The sequence below is a fragment of the Bubalus kerabau genome, chromosome 12, assembly GCF_029407905.1.
Source record: "Bubalus kerabau isolate K-KA32 ecotype Philippines breed swamp buffalo chromosome 12, PCC_UOA_SB_1v2, whole genome shotgun sequence".
NCBI classification, from domain to species: domain Eukaryota; kingdom Metazoa; phylum Chordata; class Mammalia; order Artiodactyla; family Bovidae; genus Bubalus; species Bubalus kerabau.
In genome coordinates, this window is record NC_073635.1 from 53,341,384 (window position 1) to 53,357,384 (window position 16,001).

General features: G+C 39.3%; 1 protein-coding gene across 13 annotated transcripts in view; it reads left to right on the plus strand.

Moving 5' to 3' along the window:
• SLAIN1 (SLAIN motif family member 1) overlaps positions 1-16,001 on the plus strand; it is a 60,397-nt gene that overhangs the window by 9,940 nt on the left and 34,456 nt on the right. For 8 of the 13 annotated variants that reach the window (XM_055542728.1, XM_055542725.1, XM_055542722.1 and 5 more), the window contains exon 2: positions 8,621-8,760. In XM_055542728.1, coding sequence (XP_055398703.1) covers positions 8,718-8,760 — 43 coding nt within the window. In that variant the 5' untranslated portion in view covers positions 8,621-8,717. Of the gene's footprint in view, positions 1-6,411; positions 6,600-7,024; positions 7,160-7,743; positions 7,768-8,262; positions 8,359-8,620; positions 8,761-16,001 lie in introns of those variants that run through there. The other 5 variants (XM_055542723.1, XM_055542724.1, XM_055542721.1 and 2 more) reach the window with 5 other exon arrangements.

Here is a 16,001-nt window from a genome sequence, read left to right on the forward strand (position 1 = left end):
AACTCGATGACTTCTTAGAAGATAAGAGCCATTTACGAGAAACACAGGTTTTACCTTGCTTATGTAATTTTGGAGACATACTCAGGGAGTTTGTAACCACATGGTCTTCATAACTAATTGCCCTTTACTTCCTTTTAAATCCAGTTCTAGGCCTAGCCAGAGACGTAGTGGGGCTCAAAACCATCCTGGGAACTTTGTTTTAGAGGCTGACTTAAAAATGATCCTTTGTCTTCATGCCATATATTTTCATAGTGCTTCTAAAGTTCTGTCAAAGTAATACAATAAATAGGATGTAAATAATACAAAAAACGCATCTATACAGAGACCTATTACAGAAAGCAACTGTCTGCTACCCCTGAGTCTTCCATATAGATACTGCTGTATACTCCCTTAGCAGTTTCTTCATTCTTTATTTCTAAAGTCTTTATACTACATGATCTTAAAAAGCTATAGACTTGTTTTAGAAAATAAAGACTAAGCACTCTTCCCTTCATCTGCCATATGTTCTTCCCTTTCTCATAAGGGTTTTCATAGTTTCTTCCCTTAAATCGTTAGTTATTACTGTTACTAGCTGAGCCCTGTTAATTGTATGATAGATTCATTTTCTCTAATCTCTTTGTTCTTCCCACGAGTTAGTAACAGCCTCTCTCTTTTCTTTTTACTTTCTTTAATCCCTTGTTACTAATTATTTTTCTAAACATGCTCTGGAGTCATAAAGTTTCTCAAGAAGGTCAAAAATATTTGATGATACCTTAAATCTGTTTTTAAAAATCTACTTTGCAGTGCCATCCCTTCTAGAACGCTTAATTCCATCGCTCCATCCTTTACTGCTGGCTCCTTAGACTAGAGGCACAGTGCTGTTGTCATTGGTAATTCCTTCGGTTTCTTGGTAGTATTGATCTCCTGTTTCATAAACCTTTGTCTCAGAATTTCATTTATTCTTGTGGGTGGGGTGCAGCCTCAGTAGCTTTCTGAGGACATGCACGAGAAGGACTTTGAAATCTTGTGTATTTGAAAATGTCAGTATTCTGTTCTCATGCAAGATTCATAGTTGGGCTGGCTATAAAAGTCTAAGTCAGTTATTTTTCCTCATGTGTAAGGGCCCTGTTCCATTGTTTCAGTTTTTATTGTTTTACAGCTGTTGAAGTGCACTGTGATTTGGACGGTGAAATCTTTGTGACTTTTTCTTTAGTTTTCTTTCTTTATCCCTAAGGCTCTTAAGTGTCATTGTGTACCTTGTATGGGTCTGTCTGTTCACTTGTTGCACTGGGCATTTGTGGGCGCCTTCAGTCTAGAACTTGATGGCCTGCCTTCAACTTTGGAAAATTTTTGGCCTTTACAAAAACTTTCTTCACTTTCATATTGTTTAGAACTTACAATAGTCGGATGGGCCCTGCCTGGTACAATCGTTTAATTTTCTTATCCCTCTCCTCCTGTTGTTAATCTTTGTGTTTTGCTCCTCAACTTGATCTTTCAAAGACTTCCTCAACTTGATCTTTCAAGCTCACTTATTGAATGTTTTGTTTCTTCTATGAACAGTTTAAAAGTTTCATTTGCCAAGAAAGAAGGAACTGCTTCTTTGTAAATATCCTGGTTTTGTCTTGTGAATACAACATTTTTTTCTCAGATGATGTCAGTTATAATTGTCTTGGACTTTTCATCTGTTACCTGCATTGTTTTTCTCTTTACTTCTTTTTTCCCCTTCTACTTTTAGTCTCATGGTTTTACTTAAAAGGAATATTCCATGTATCTGATGTCTTTTGTTGTCAGTTCATACCCAAAGGTGGTATTGAAATCGATCTGTCAAGGCTCTGTGTGAGTGGAGCTCTTTGGCTGACTTTACTAGACATGGGGTGGGTGGTCAGTTGAGGTTTCATTACCTCTAGGTCTTCTCTTGGGTTCATCTGTGTCTCCAAACATAAACTTTCTGTACTCCTGGGAGATAGAAGGCAGTCAGCTTTAGGAATGTAAAAGGGAAAACAGGGCAAGTTAGCAACATTTTCAGTTAGTCCCTCTGGTTCAGTGAGGTGCTTCCTCTCTCTTTCAGCTAAGTTTGGTGTGCCTGAAGTCAGTTTCTCTGGGTCACCCTTAGCCACATAGTAAGCCTCTGGTCTTAGGCGGTGGTGGAGGAGTGGTGGGACTGTGCGTATGCAGTAGAGGAGGTGATCTGAGGTCCCAGTTATTCCTTATGCAGACTTTCAAGTGAATTCTTTGCTTTCAGTCATAGGCTCACCTCCATAGTCTATGAACTGCAGGATAGGGGTGAGACATAGTAGCAGAAAGCATGAATGGACAACGGAAGATGAAAGAGATAACTCCCTGTACGTGACCATGGCGGAGCGGGTCCCAGAGCAGTCGCAAATGCCTCTGGGACGTGAGTGCTGCTTTTCAATGTGCTGTAAGGCCATGTGGTCAAATGAGAGAACCAGATTACGTGGGCATGGAGAGATTAAGGACGTCTTTCTAAGGGGATCCCCTGCAAGTGAAAAGCAAAACACGCTGCCAAAAAACCCCCCAGACTGGTGGGAGTGTGTGAAATCCCGAGGCAGGCTGGTTGGTGGAGGTTTCTAGTGGCAGGAGGAAGGAGCAGTTGTCCCGGGAGATGCTGGAGGTGATGCGCAGAGACGCACTTCACATGGGTGCTGAGATAGGTTTGTAAACAAGCCAAGGCTCAGACAGTGCATGAACTTGTGTGTGTATTAAGCAGTGAGGAAATTTTATTAAAAGAAACTGAAATATAAGGAAGTTGCACGGTGGCTAGTGCTGTGGCTCATGTCTGTGGGGCTGTGGCACCTGCCTGATAGGTGGCAGCTCCGGGCTCACTGAAGGACAGGATGCAGTCAGCTGCTTATTGTCTTGTGACATTTTTAATAAAGACTCATTACTGTGTAAGTGAACTGTGAAGTGCATATATTTAAAATGTACTATTTTGTATATATTGACATATGTATAATCCATAAAGCTATCACCACAGCCAAGATTCTGAATAGATTCCAGCACTCCAAACTTCCCTGTGGCCTCTTGTATTTCATTCTCTCCTGATCCTGACCACCTCCAACTCAGCCACTGGTCTGTTTTCTGTCAGTCGAGGTTAGTTTGCATTTTCTGCACTTCTTTATCAGTGAAATCACAGAGCATGTCCTTTTTTTGTTTGGTCTGGCTTCTTTAAATCAAGGTATGACAAGTCCCCTACATATAAATGAGTTCTTTCTGAGAGTGCATTTGTAAGTCCAGCAGTTAGCCTGGGTGCTCAGCTAACACAATTGGCTATATAGTACTGTGCTGTAATAGGTTTATAATACTTTTAACACAAATAATGTTAATACATAAAAAACAAAGAAAAGACACTTTTAAACTTTCAGTAGAGTACCTTAAAAAGTACAGTAGTACAGTACAGCGGCTCTACCGTTGTTTTGCCTTGCTTCACTCGATTATTTTCACTTTTGTTTCCACTGTTATTGCTTGTCACCTCTTAGTAGTACCCACTACATCTCTGCTGCTTTTCCCCTTGCTTACATACATCATGGGTTTAAAAATAGTGTCCTCTATACAGTCCTACGCAGTAAAGTACACAAAAGACCGACCAATTATAGAGGATGCACGCATGTTCACTGAGCGTATGCCAGTCACATGAACCATTACAACTTAACGTGATTAGTTGGATACGAATGCATGTTTGCAGCTTTGAAAGTTTGTGATTTGAAGGTTCTGATGTAGGGGACTTTATTTAATCATTTTGAAATTCACATGTTATATGAATCACTAGTTCATTTCTTTTTATTGTGAGGGTTTTAGATGATAGGGACACAATAATGGTTTGTCTTATCTGTTTATCCTTTTATGAACATTGAGGTTTTCAGTTTGGGGCTATTAAGTCTGTGTGTGGACACACAGCATTTGTGTCTTTCTGGTAAATACTTTATGACTTTTGAGTGGCTGGATCAGAGAGTAGGTGTATGTTAATTTTTAAAAAAGAAGCTGCCAGAATCTTTTCCAAAGTGTTTGTGCCATTTTATATTTCCACTGGCAGTGTAGCAGAGTTTCGTTTGCACCAGATTGTCACCAAGGCTTGCTATGGCTAGTCTTCTCCTTAGGCATTCTAATAGCTGTGTAGCAGTGTCTCACTGGGGCTCTCATTTTTCCCTAATGAGTAATGGTGAGCATCTTTTCAACATCTGTTTGCCATCCATTAATCTTTGGCGAAATGTCTGTTTAAATCTTTTGTTAATTTTTTAAAAACTGGGTTGCTTATTGAGTTTGCAGAATTTCATATATATTCCCCTTATAAGTTCTTTTATCTGATAAATGATTTGTAAGTATTTTCTCCCAATCCATGGTTAGTGATTCATTCTCTTAATAGTCTGTTTCAAAGAGCAGAGAGACTTGTTAGTTTTGGTGAAGTCCAGTTTTTTTTTTTTCTTTTCTAGATCATGCTTTCAGTCTAAAAAATGTATCTAAGTAATACTTGCCAACCCAAAGACAGCAGGACTTTCGTCTATGGTTTCTTCTAAAAGTTTTACAGTTTAGGTTTCACATTTTTGTGATCTGTTTTGAGTTAACTTTGGATATTGTGTCAAGTATGGATCAAGGCTCACTTTTTGCATGTATTTGTTCCAGCACTGTTCGTTCAAAACACTGCCTCTTGTTCATTGAATTGTCTTTGTAGTTTGTCAAAAATCAGTTTTCCATGTATTTGTATTTCTATTTATGGACCATCTGTTTTTTCCATTGATCTATTTATCTTCATGCCATCTTATTGATAAATTGTCTTCATTACTGTAGTCTTGTGATAAGACTTAATTAGTTAGCAGTAGCTCTCCGAATTCATTGTTTTGGCTATTCTAGGATCTTTGCACTTACATATGAATTTTAGAATCAGCTTTTACAAAAAGCCTGCTGAGATTTTGATTGGAATTTTGTTAAATGGATCAATTTAGGGCTAAGTGACATCTTCACAATATTTAGTTTTCTGACCCATGGACATGGCCTGTCTATATATATATCTTTTAAAATTTCTCTCAGGACGATTATTATAGTTTTCAAGGAAAAGGTCTTGGCATCTTTCATCAGATTTATCCTTAGGCATCTTGTGGTTTTTTAAATGCTATTGTAAATGGAAGTGAAATCTCAAAAGTACTGATTGTTACTAATTTTTTTTTTTTTAGTTGCTCTTTTCTTTTGTATTTTGATCTGGTGTTCTACACTTTTGTTGCTAAGCTCACTTATTCTAGTATTTTTTTGTATATTCTGGGCTTCACTGATAGCTCAGTTGGTAAAGAATCCACCTGCAATGCAGGAGACCCTGGTTCAACTCCTGGGTCAGGAGGATCCCGTGGAGAAGGGATAGGCTACCCACTCCAGTATTCTTGGGCTTTCCTGCTGGCTCAGCTGGTAAAGAATCCGCCTGCAATGCAGGATACCTGGGTTCAATCCCTGGATTGGTAAGATCCCCTGGAGAAGGGAAAGGCTACCCACTTCAGTATTCTGGCCTGGAGAATTCCGTGGACTGTATGGTCTATGGAGTTGCAAAGAGTTGGACTTGACTAAGCAACTTTCACTTCACTTTATTTATTCCTCAGTGTTTTACATAGATGATCATGTCATAAAACAGATAAACTTGTTTCTATCCAAGCCAAATTGTTGCCTGATTGCAGTGGCCAGAACCTGCAGACCTCGTATTGTTCTTGATATTAAGGGGGAAGTGTTCACCCTTTCACCGTTCAGTTCAGTTCAGTCGCTCAGTTGTGTCCGACTCTGCGACCCCATGAATCACAGCACGCCAGGCCTCCCTGTCCATCACCAACTCCCGGAGTCCACCCAAACCCATGCCCATTGAGTCGGTGATGCCATCCAGCCATCTCATCCTCTGCTGTCCCCTTCTCCTCCTGCCCCCAATCCCTCCCAGCATCAGTCTTTTCCAGTGAGTCAGCTCTTCGCATGAGGTGGCCAAAGTACTGGAGTTTCAGCTTTCACCGTTAAGGAGCCTTTTTTTGTGGTCATTTAGTTTCGAAATCGTGTCTACTCTTGCAACCCCATGGACTGTAGCCTGCCAGGCTCCTTTGTCCATGGGATTCTCCAGGCAAGAATACTGGAGTGGGTTGCCATTTCCTTCTCCAAGCTTTTTTTGTAGATGTCTTTAATAAGACTGATGATGTTTCCTCCTGTTTCCAATTTACTGAGTTTTTATCAGGAATGGATGTCATATGTTTTTCTTTGTATTTTGAGATTATCATATGGTTTTTCTATTTTAGTATATGTGGTAAGTTACACTGATATTTGAATGTTAAGCCAACCTTTCATTCCTGGGATAAATCTCACTTGGTAATGATGTATTCCTTTTACATATGGTTGTACTGAATTCGCTAAAACATTTAGACCTGTTGGTTCTGTGTTCATAAGGGGTATTGGTCTTCAGTTTCTTACCTTGTAATGTCTGTATCTGGTTTGGGTATCAGGTTTCATGGCTATGCTGGTCTCAGACTGTTAGCATGTGGCTGTCTCTTCTATTATTTTGAAAGAATTCGTGAAGAATTGTTGTTCCTCAAATACTTGGTAGAATTAGATAATGAAACATTCTGGGCCTTGGCTTTTCTTTGTGGGTAAGTTTTGTTTGTCTTTGTGTTATTCTTCTAACATGTATATTTATTTTTAAAGTGCACATGTTGTAGGAAACATAATTGGGTCTTTTGTGACCCCTTTAAACATGAGGAGAAACTTGCTCACATCCCATCAAAGTATTTCCCCTTAGTTTTTATTGCTCAGTGTGTCTAGGATGTGTGCTTAAACTGATCATTGGGCAAATGGGATTAATGGCATTGGCACAGTTGGCTCAGCTCAGCACATCCCTCTCAAGGTAGAGTCTCCAGATGGCAGTATCAGCATTACTTGGGAACTTGTTAGACGTTGAGATTCTTTGATCTCACTCCAGACCTACTGAATCGGGTTGGAGCTGCCTGCAATGATCAGGTGTTAGCAATTAGTGTTTTAACAAATCCTCAGATTTTGATACATCAAAGATTGAAAACAACTGGCCTAGACTAACGTTTACCTAGGGGTATAGAGAGAGCTTTGTGGTAATAGTTTAGGGGTCTGACAGCAAGGAAGGGTGAAAGACGAAGATCCACATAGCTTGGTAATCATCTTGCCACAGCAAGCCAAGGTGGGACTCAGGAATAAGAATTTTGAACTAACCAATATACTGTCAATGAAGGCAGGACTGTGGGCCACATTCTAAGGGAAGAATGATATATTAGGAGTACTATTAAATTGATTAAGAGAGATATTTTGAAACCTTCCTCTCTAACAGGAGTCAGCAAACCGTGTCCCATGGGCATATTGGACCTACTGCCTGGTTTAAAATCTAGCTGATCAGCTTAGATTTTTACATTTTTAAATGATTGGGAAAAATCAAAAGAATACTGTTTTGTGACATGTGAAAATTATGGGGAATTCAGCATTCCGTATCTATAAATAAAGTTTATAGGAACACAGCCATACTTGTTATTTATCATCTGTGATATTTTGGGGTTGCAGAGGCAGAATTAAGTAGTTAGGACAGAGACTGTGGCCCCAAAGCCTATATATTTACTAGCTGGTCCTTTATAGAAAAAAGCTTGCCAACTGTGAACTATAAGGGTAATTTGTTAAATAGTACATTCCGCAACCATCTGGGATAAATTACTCTAATAGGTGGTGGACCAGACTATAACATAAAAGAGTGAATAACAAAGTATGTTATTTCAGGAATACCACCGCATTAGAATCATGGTAACTTTGCTTGAAAGAGTTTTACTTTAATGAGATTTGTAATTAGAATACAGCTTTATATAGCAAGGTCAATTACTGGAGCCTGTGATTGTAATTTTCTTTCTTCCTTTTTTAGTCAACTGCTGGTTAAGCCTGAAGATAAAGCTTTTTGTATTGCCCTATCACTAGAAAATATTCTAAAATGTACCAGGAGAGAAAAATCCATGTTATGACTTGAGTGGCTCTGGGGTGGTTATCCTGCCCACTTCTGTGTAATAGTGTGGGTGCTGGAGTGAGCTCTTCCCAAAACAGATTTTTGAAAGCAGTCAGGTTTTAATTGAGATGTAAGGACCTACCAAATTTAGTATAGATCTGAGACAGGGGACATACCTGATATATTTAAGGGTTGAGAGAATCAACACATAGCTGACTTTCATTTGTTTTTAGACTTATTTTTTAAAATGCAAATCAAATTTGCCTTGTTTGCCACATCATGTTTATATGCATTACCCCAAGGTCACAGAAAATGCTGTCATCAAAGAGATGAGATGAAAATGTTCATTTCCAGAAATACAAGTGAGCTGGTCAAATCATCATGGTGGCCCCTTTGAGGTCAGTTCAGTAACAAAAGCCCCAGATCTCTGACCCGCTGAGACAATGTTCCGTAGTTTTTTGAAGTCCTCCTTGCCACCAAGCTACAGAAGGTGTCATCTTCTACTCGGGGAAGTTTGTCTGTTAAAAATAACTTTGGTATTTTGAAATAATTAAATGTTAAGTTATAGAAACTGTTAAATACATGTTGTTTTCTCAAGTAGAAGAGAGGTAATCTCTATATAGCTATATAATCCCTATAATGTAGATTTCTTTTTTTAAGGTTGTACGTTGGCTCTTCAAAGACATTCCCGTCATCAGAGAAATCCCTGAGCGCTTTGCAGTGGTGTAGACATGTCCTAGATAACCCGACTCCGGAGATGGAAGCAGCAAGGCGTTCCCTGTGCTTTAGACTGGAGCAAGGTAACCGCGACTCACCTACCCACCTCCTCAAACTCCCGTCACTGTCCACTGGGTCTTGTTGCTGGTTTTGGAGTAGACACTGAAATACCTTAACCTGAGGGGCGGGTGTTGCATGCAATTCACTTCACATGTTTACACAAGAGGGTTTCTCAGTGTAGAATATATTTAGTTCTGTGCTTGTTTTCAGTCATGTTTTCAGCTCCTTTTAGTGTTGTAGGAATACATATTTTTCTATTTTTTTTCTGTGTTTACAAACATACCACTAAATAAAATGGATCAGTCTTACATTCTCTTCGGATGGTTATAAGATTGTGTGGCTGAATTCCAAGATAGCAAACTGGGGTTCCACTGGAATCTGGGTATAGACCTTTTGAGTTCCCTAAATGTTTACTTGGATGTGTTAACTGGAAGTCCTAACTTGTATAAACTATGAGATAGTCTTCATATTCTATGTAACATTAATTACGGAGCCCAGCATACGTTAAAAAAAAATCAGGATAGCTGTAGCAGGGAAAGAAAAAGCAAAAGGACTGAGCAGTACTCAGCTCTTGGCTATTTTGATAAAGCAGGCTAGTACTTAAGGCTGTGATTGCTGAGACTTTTGCTTGTTTCCTGTGCTCTTGGTATCTGTTTCATTATTGAGGAACACTTTATTCCATGGATCACTCATGTCCAGATCACACTGGAGCTTGAAAACGGGGTTAAGCGTTAATCTTAACCCTCCAGATGAAAGAATCAGAGTAGTTGGGAGTAGGGCCAAGAGAATCTACATTGACAAGGTCACCAGTGCAATTCCTAAGCACGTTGAGGTTTGAGAACATGGCCTGTCAAACTCTTGAAGGGTAACAAATGCTTATAAAATGTGGACACGATAAGATAGCATTTCTCGAGCTCTTAATTCAGACAGTCAGAACATTAAGTTCTTGATGTCTTTCGTTGTGTTCTAACTGTGCTTATCTGAGGCAGTGACTCCACTCACTTTTAGGTGTGAGAACAGGGATGGTTAGAGAAGTTTATTAATGAGGACACGGTGGTCCTTGGAAGCAGAGCCAGGGCCTGGGTCTCCCTGACACTGAAGGCTGGTCTTAAGTAGTATTCCATATTGCTTTACTGGCATAGTTAACAGAAAATGGGGACAGATGTCCGTTTTAAATGTGTCATGTTCAGTCATGTCCTACTGTTTGTGACCCCATGAAATGTAGCCCGCTAAGGCTCCTCTGTCCATGGGGTTCTCCAGGCAAGAATACTGGAGTGGGTTGCCGTTTTCTCCTCCAGGGGATCTTTTCAAACCAGGGATTGAACCCGAGTCTCCTGCATTGGCAGGTAGATTCTTTACCACTGAGCCACCTATGGGGAAGGCCAAATTAGAAATCAGCAAGTTTTACTAGCATTTTAACTAAAATGAAATAAGTGATGTAGTAATAGAAAGTTTGAAGAGTGGAGTAGGAACAAAGGATTTCAGTTCAGTTGCTCAGTCGTGTCTGACTCTTTGTCACCCCATAGACTGCAGCATGCCAGGCTTCCCTGTCCATCACCAACTCTTGGAGCTTACTCAAACTCATGTCCATCAAGTCGGTGATGCCATCCAACCATATCATCCTCTGTCGTCTCCTTCTCCTCCCGGCTTCAATGTTTCCCACCATCAGGGTCTTTTCCAGTGAGTCAGTTCTTCGCATCAGGTGGCCAAAGTATTGGAGTTTCAGCTTCAGCATCAGTCCTTCCAGTGAATATTCAGGACTGATTTCCTGTAGTATTGACTGGTTGGATCTCCTTGCAGTCCAAGGGACTCTCAAGAGTCTTCTTCAACACCACAGTTCAAAAGCATCAATTCTTTGGCGCTCAGCTTTCTTTATAGTCCAACTCATATCCATACACAATTACTGGAAAAACCATAGCTTTGACTAGATGGACCTTTGTTGGCCAAGTAATGTCTCTGCTTTTTAATATGTTGTCTAGGTTGGTCATATCTTTTCTTGCAAGGAGCAAGCGTCTTTTAATTTCATGGCTGCAGTCACCATCTGCAGTAATCTTGGAGAAGAAGAAAATAAAGTCTGTCACTGTTTCCATTGTTTCCCCATCTATTTGAGTGATCATGATCTTAGTTTTCTGAATGTTGAGCTTTAAGCCAGCTTTTTCACTCTTCTGTTTCACTTTCATCAAGAGGCTTTTTAGTTCCTCTACACTTTCTGCTATTAGGGTGGTGTCATCTGCATATCTGAGGTTATTGATATTTCTCCCAGAAATCTTGATTCCAGCTTGTGCTTCATCCAGCCCAGCATTTCGCATGATGTACTCTGCATATAAGTTAAATAAGCAGAGTGACAGTATATAGCCTTGACGTACTCCTTTCCTGATTTGGAACAAGTCTGTTGTTCCATGCCCAGTTCTAACTGTTGCTTCTTGACCTATATACCCATTTCTCAGGAGGCAGGTCAGGTGGTCTGGTATTCCCATCTCTTTAAGAATTTTCCACAGTTTGTTGTGATCTACACAGTCAAAGGCTTTGGCATAGTCAGTAAAGCAGAAGTAGATGTTTTTCTGGAACTCTCTTGCTTTTTCGATGATCCAGCGGATGTTGGCAATTTGATCTCTGGTTCCTCTGCCTTTTCTAAATCCAGCTTGAACATCTGGAAGTTCATGGTTCATATACTGTTGAAGCCTGGCTTGGAGAATTTTGAGCATTACTTTGCTACCATGTGAGATGAGTGCAGTTGTGTGGTAGTTTGAGCATTCTTTGGCATTGCCTTTCTTTGGGATTGGAATGAAAACTGACCTTTTCCAGTCCTGTAGCCACTGCTGCGTTTTCCAAATTTGCTGGCATATTGAGTGCAGCACTTTCACAGCATCATCTTTTAGGATTTGAAATAGCTCAACTGGAATTCCATCACCTCCACTAGCTTTGTTTGTAATGATGCTTGACTTCACATTCCAGGATGTTTGGCTCTAGGTGAGTGATCATACCTTCATGATTATCTGGGTGGTGAAGATCCTTTTTGTCTAGTTCTTCTGTATATTCTTGCCACCTTTTCTTAATATCTTCTGCTTCTGTTAGGTCCATACCATTTCTGTCCTTTATTGAGCCCATCTTTGCATGAAATGTTCCCTTGGTATCTCTAATATGCTTGAAGAGATCTCTAGTCTTTCGCATTCTGGTGTTTTCCTCTGTTTCTTTGCATTGATCATTGAGGAAGGCTTTACTATCTCTCCTTGCTATTCTTTGAAATTTGCATTCAAATGGATGTATCTTTCCTTTTCCCCGTTCTTTCGCTTCTCTTCTTTTCACAGCTATTTGTAAGGCCTCCTCAGACAACCATTTTGGCTTTTTGCATTTCTTTTTCTTAGGGTTAAAACTTTGGTGACAGATGCATGTGTAAGAGGATGGGCAAGACTCTGCTCTTGATTCTGGTCTCATTTCCCTGAATGGCCCTAAGCAGATCAGCAAACTCCTTGGGCTTTCCTCTTTCAAGGGTTGTATCCTTAAGTTTCCTTATTCAGACACCTCTGATTCAAGGACTTCTTTTGTGTATGTTTTCATCTATGCATTTGGCTCAGTTTCATTTGAAATTAAAATTCAGTTAGAATCCTTTAAGTTCAAGGATCAACAATATGAAAGAGATCAGACAGGAAATATTTTAGGCTTTGTGGGCCATCCAATTCTGCCATCCCTAGAAAACAGCTGTATATACAAACATTAGTGGATAAGGCTGTGGACAGAGAATTGAGTTTCCATGGGATTTTTTTTTCATGTGTCAAGAAATACACTGTTTTTTAAATTTTTGCTTTTTACCATTTTTAATGGTTAAAAATATTCATAGTTGGTGGTACTATAAAAAGAGGCAGGAAGGATTTGGGCCCCCCCAGGTCATAGGTTTGCCGACCACTGCTTTAGTTCACTTGCACACAAGGTGATTTAACACAATGTAACATATTATAGCTGAAAAATTAATCCTAATTGGTGGTTATTTTTGAGATTTTAGATTTATTATCTAGTTTTTCATCTAGTTTTTTACTCTAGATATTTTATCTAGATTTTATCTAGTGCCTTATTATCTAGTTTTCGTTTCATTGGCAAGGGGCTCAGGCAGAATTGTGAGGTCAGGAGGACAAGAATTTACAGTTTTATTCATAGTGTAATTTAACTTTCATATGAAAGTATTTGAACAGAGAACTAGCTTTTCAAATCCAAAATTAGTCTTTTAGTAAATTTGTATATAAATCTAAATCCTCTTTGGCTGTGACATTAAATGCTTTTGTTCCAAAGATCCATGATCCATAATCCCATTATGAGATGAGAAATGGATTAGAATAGGTGGTCCGATGGATTAAAAACAATTTTTGGAGGTTAATATGTTATATAGACAATACGTCTATAGTTTAGTGTTAGTCCTCTGGACGTAAGAAGGAAACAGTAAGTTCCACCACATTGTCCCGTGCCCATTTTATTACCCAGATGCAGTTTCTTGAAAGCTCTTCTGGTTTTGTTGTCTACCCTCTTTTTAAATTCCATGCTTTTATGGCTATTGCTTGAGTTATCCAATTTAGTCATTATTGGTTGGCTTTCTACTTTGAGTGGTGATGGTTTCATTTTTAACTCCCACCTCTCACCCTCCCCAGCTATTCCTTTTCTCGGCATATTCTCCCATGTAGCTTTTACCAATCTTGGGATACATCAGTACTGATTATGATAGCAAGAGTCATATCTAAGCCATGCAATATTTTACCATTGTTTCTTTTTTGTTTTATTTAACTTTGTTTTTCCTAGAGTTAGTGACCTTTATAATTAGTTTATCCTCGGACTCTCCAAATGAAACCTTCACAGTGCGGTTAGATGTGGACGCTGACCAAGGGTTTTCAGGTAGTGCCCTTGTTCTCTTCTCCAGGTAGTGCCCTTGTTCTCCCCACAGCCTTACCTGTTCTCTGTAGGCCTGTGGGCGTCTACCATGGTGGGACTTCCTTTGCCCTCATCCTGGGAATTCCGCATTGTGTCTTCTGCATCATGTTGCTAATAGCGGAGACTTCTAGTGAAGTCTCCCAGTTTAGTGAAGTGTATTCTGCTGTTGCTTTTTGTGGGGAGCAGGAGAGGAAAGAGGATATGTGGGAGGTAAACGCCGAGAATGTTGTATGTCTGAAAATGACTCTGTTGTACCTGTCTTTTACACTTTGTTCTTTGGGCTGCATTTAGATTTCTTGGTTAGAAACCATTTCCAGCCATTGAGAAGGTAGTGTCACATTATGTTTTAGCTTGAGGATTGCTGTCGAAGTCCTATACCGTTCTCATTTTTGATCTCTCAGCTTAAAATACACTGGATATTTTAGAATCTTTTCTTCCTGGTATTTTGAAATTGCTGTTTTTTTTTTTTTTTTTTTTGGTGCTAGACAGTGGTCTGTTCTAATCTGGAAACTTCAGCTCTGCAAAATTTCATGCATTGCTTCTTTGTAATCACCCCTGCCCTCCAGTTTTCTATGTTCTTTCTTTCTAGCTACTCCTTTAGTCAGATGCTGAATTTCCTAGACTGGTGTTCAGATTTTATATTTTTCTCTCCTTTATTTTACTCTTGATTTTTTTTGGGGGGACGTATTCTGCTTTCTTGAAGATTTAAAAAGCGCATCTGCTAAAGTCTTGCCACGTATTTATTATGGACCTGGTTTGTGTTGAGCACCGTTTTAGGTGATGGGGATCCAGAAGTGCCCATATCATATTTGAAGTCTGTCCTCATGGAGTTTACAAGCTAGTTTACAGATAGTCTCTTGATCCTCCTGTCTTTTCGTAAGGCACCCTTATTTGTGTGAAGTATCGTAAATCTAGCAGCTTTGTGTTTCAGTTTTAAGTGATGAAACCTGTCTCTGATAAAGCAGGAGAGGAGCAGCTGCATGAGCCAGAAAGGGAGCCCAAGGGTTTTAATGCTTTTCCCATACACTTTGCATTAGTCATCTTGTGTCTGCTACCAGTCTCCCTGTGGGTAGGGTAGGGTAGAGTAGAATGCCGTACCCTCTGGGACCCATACCTTCGGTTTCAGAGCTTTTCCAGGCCCTTGTTCATTTATCCTCCACTGTGGACCGTCAGGATGTTGAAACCCAACTGGGTCCATCACCTAATTTTTATCTGGTTTTTTAATTTCTAAACAAAATGATGCTTCTTAGTCTGTTATCTCCTCTCCTATTCTCCATGTGGATTTGGACTTGGGTTAGCTGCAGTTCTAGGGTGGTATTGTAAGAGAATAGAGAAGAAATCATAATTAATCCTCCATACTGAAGAATTCTTATTGGAGTAATTTATAGCTAATTATTACAGGTAATTAACTGGCATCAGAAATTATAGTTTTAACTTAAACTTTATTTATAAAATAGCATGCATGGTCAAATGGAGTAATGTATTTTAGAAGTTTCAAGTAATTCAGTCATAAAGTGTTTTCTTTTTGTTTAACTTCCTTTCTCTCTCTTGAACCATCAGCATCTTCACGTAACAAACATCACTGACCATCTTCTTTGAGACCAGGGTTGTATCTAAATTGCCCAAGGACAGGACTCTGTTGTGTTGATCTTACCAAGTGTAGAAGGGAACCTGACATATAGACACTGTTAATGGTTGAATGAAGGGATGTGGTGGACGAGGTTTTGATCTAGTAGATGTAGTGCATCAGCCCTACCTAACTCGGTAGTCAGGCATGCCACGTGTTTCCAGGGTCTTGCTTATAAATGGGGTCATCTAACAGATTTCACAGGGCTGTTAGAAAGATTTCAGGAAATGTTGAATGTGAACTTAATTTGAAAAATGGGAAGTGCTATATAAATAAATGGACACATTCCTAATATGTAGTTCTTCTTTAGAGACTGAACCAAAAGAATACAGGGAATCCTCTCAGTTTGGCTATTTATAGACAATGAATAGTGGTTTTTTTTTTTTTTTTCTCCTTTGAGGGGTGAGACTGTTTTCTCTACCTATAAATAAAGATACTTGGTACAGCTAGGGGTCTCAAATGGAAGTTTTACAAGTATAGTTTATTCAGTAATAGAAAATTCAAGAGGACCTCTTTAGTCTATTCCTTTTCTTCTTAGATCTCTATTCCATTTCTGACATACTTGTCTTCATTCTTGCCCACTTCCCCCACCCCTTAGAATATAAATAACAAATACCCATAGAACTTTCATGGGTAGCATTAACTTGCATGATATCCAAAACTGGAATAAGGCTAATCTAGAGTCTTTTGTTAAGTCTATGTCATGAGACTGGGATGTTAAAT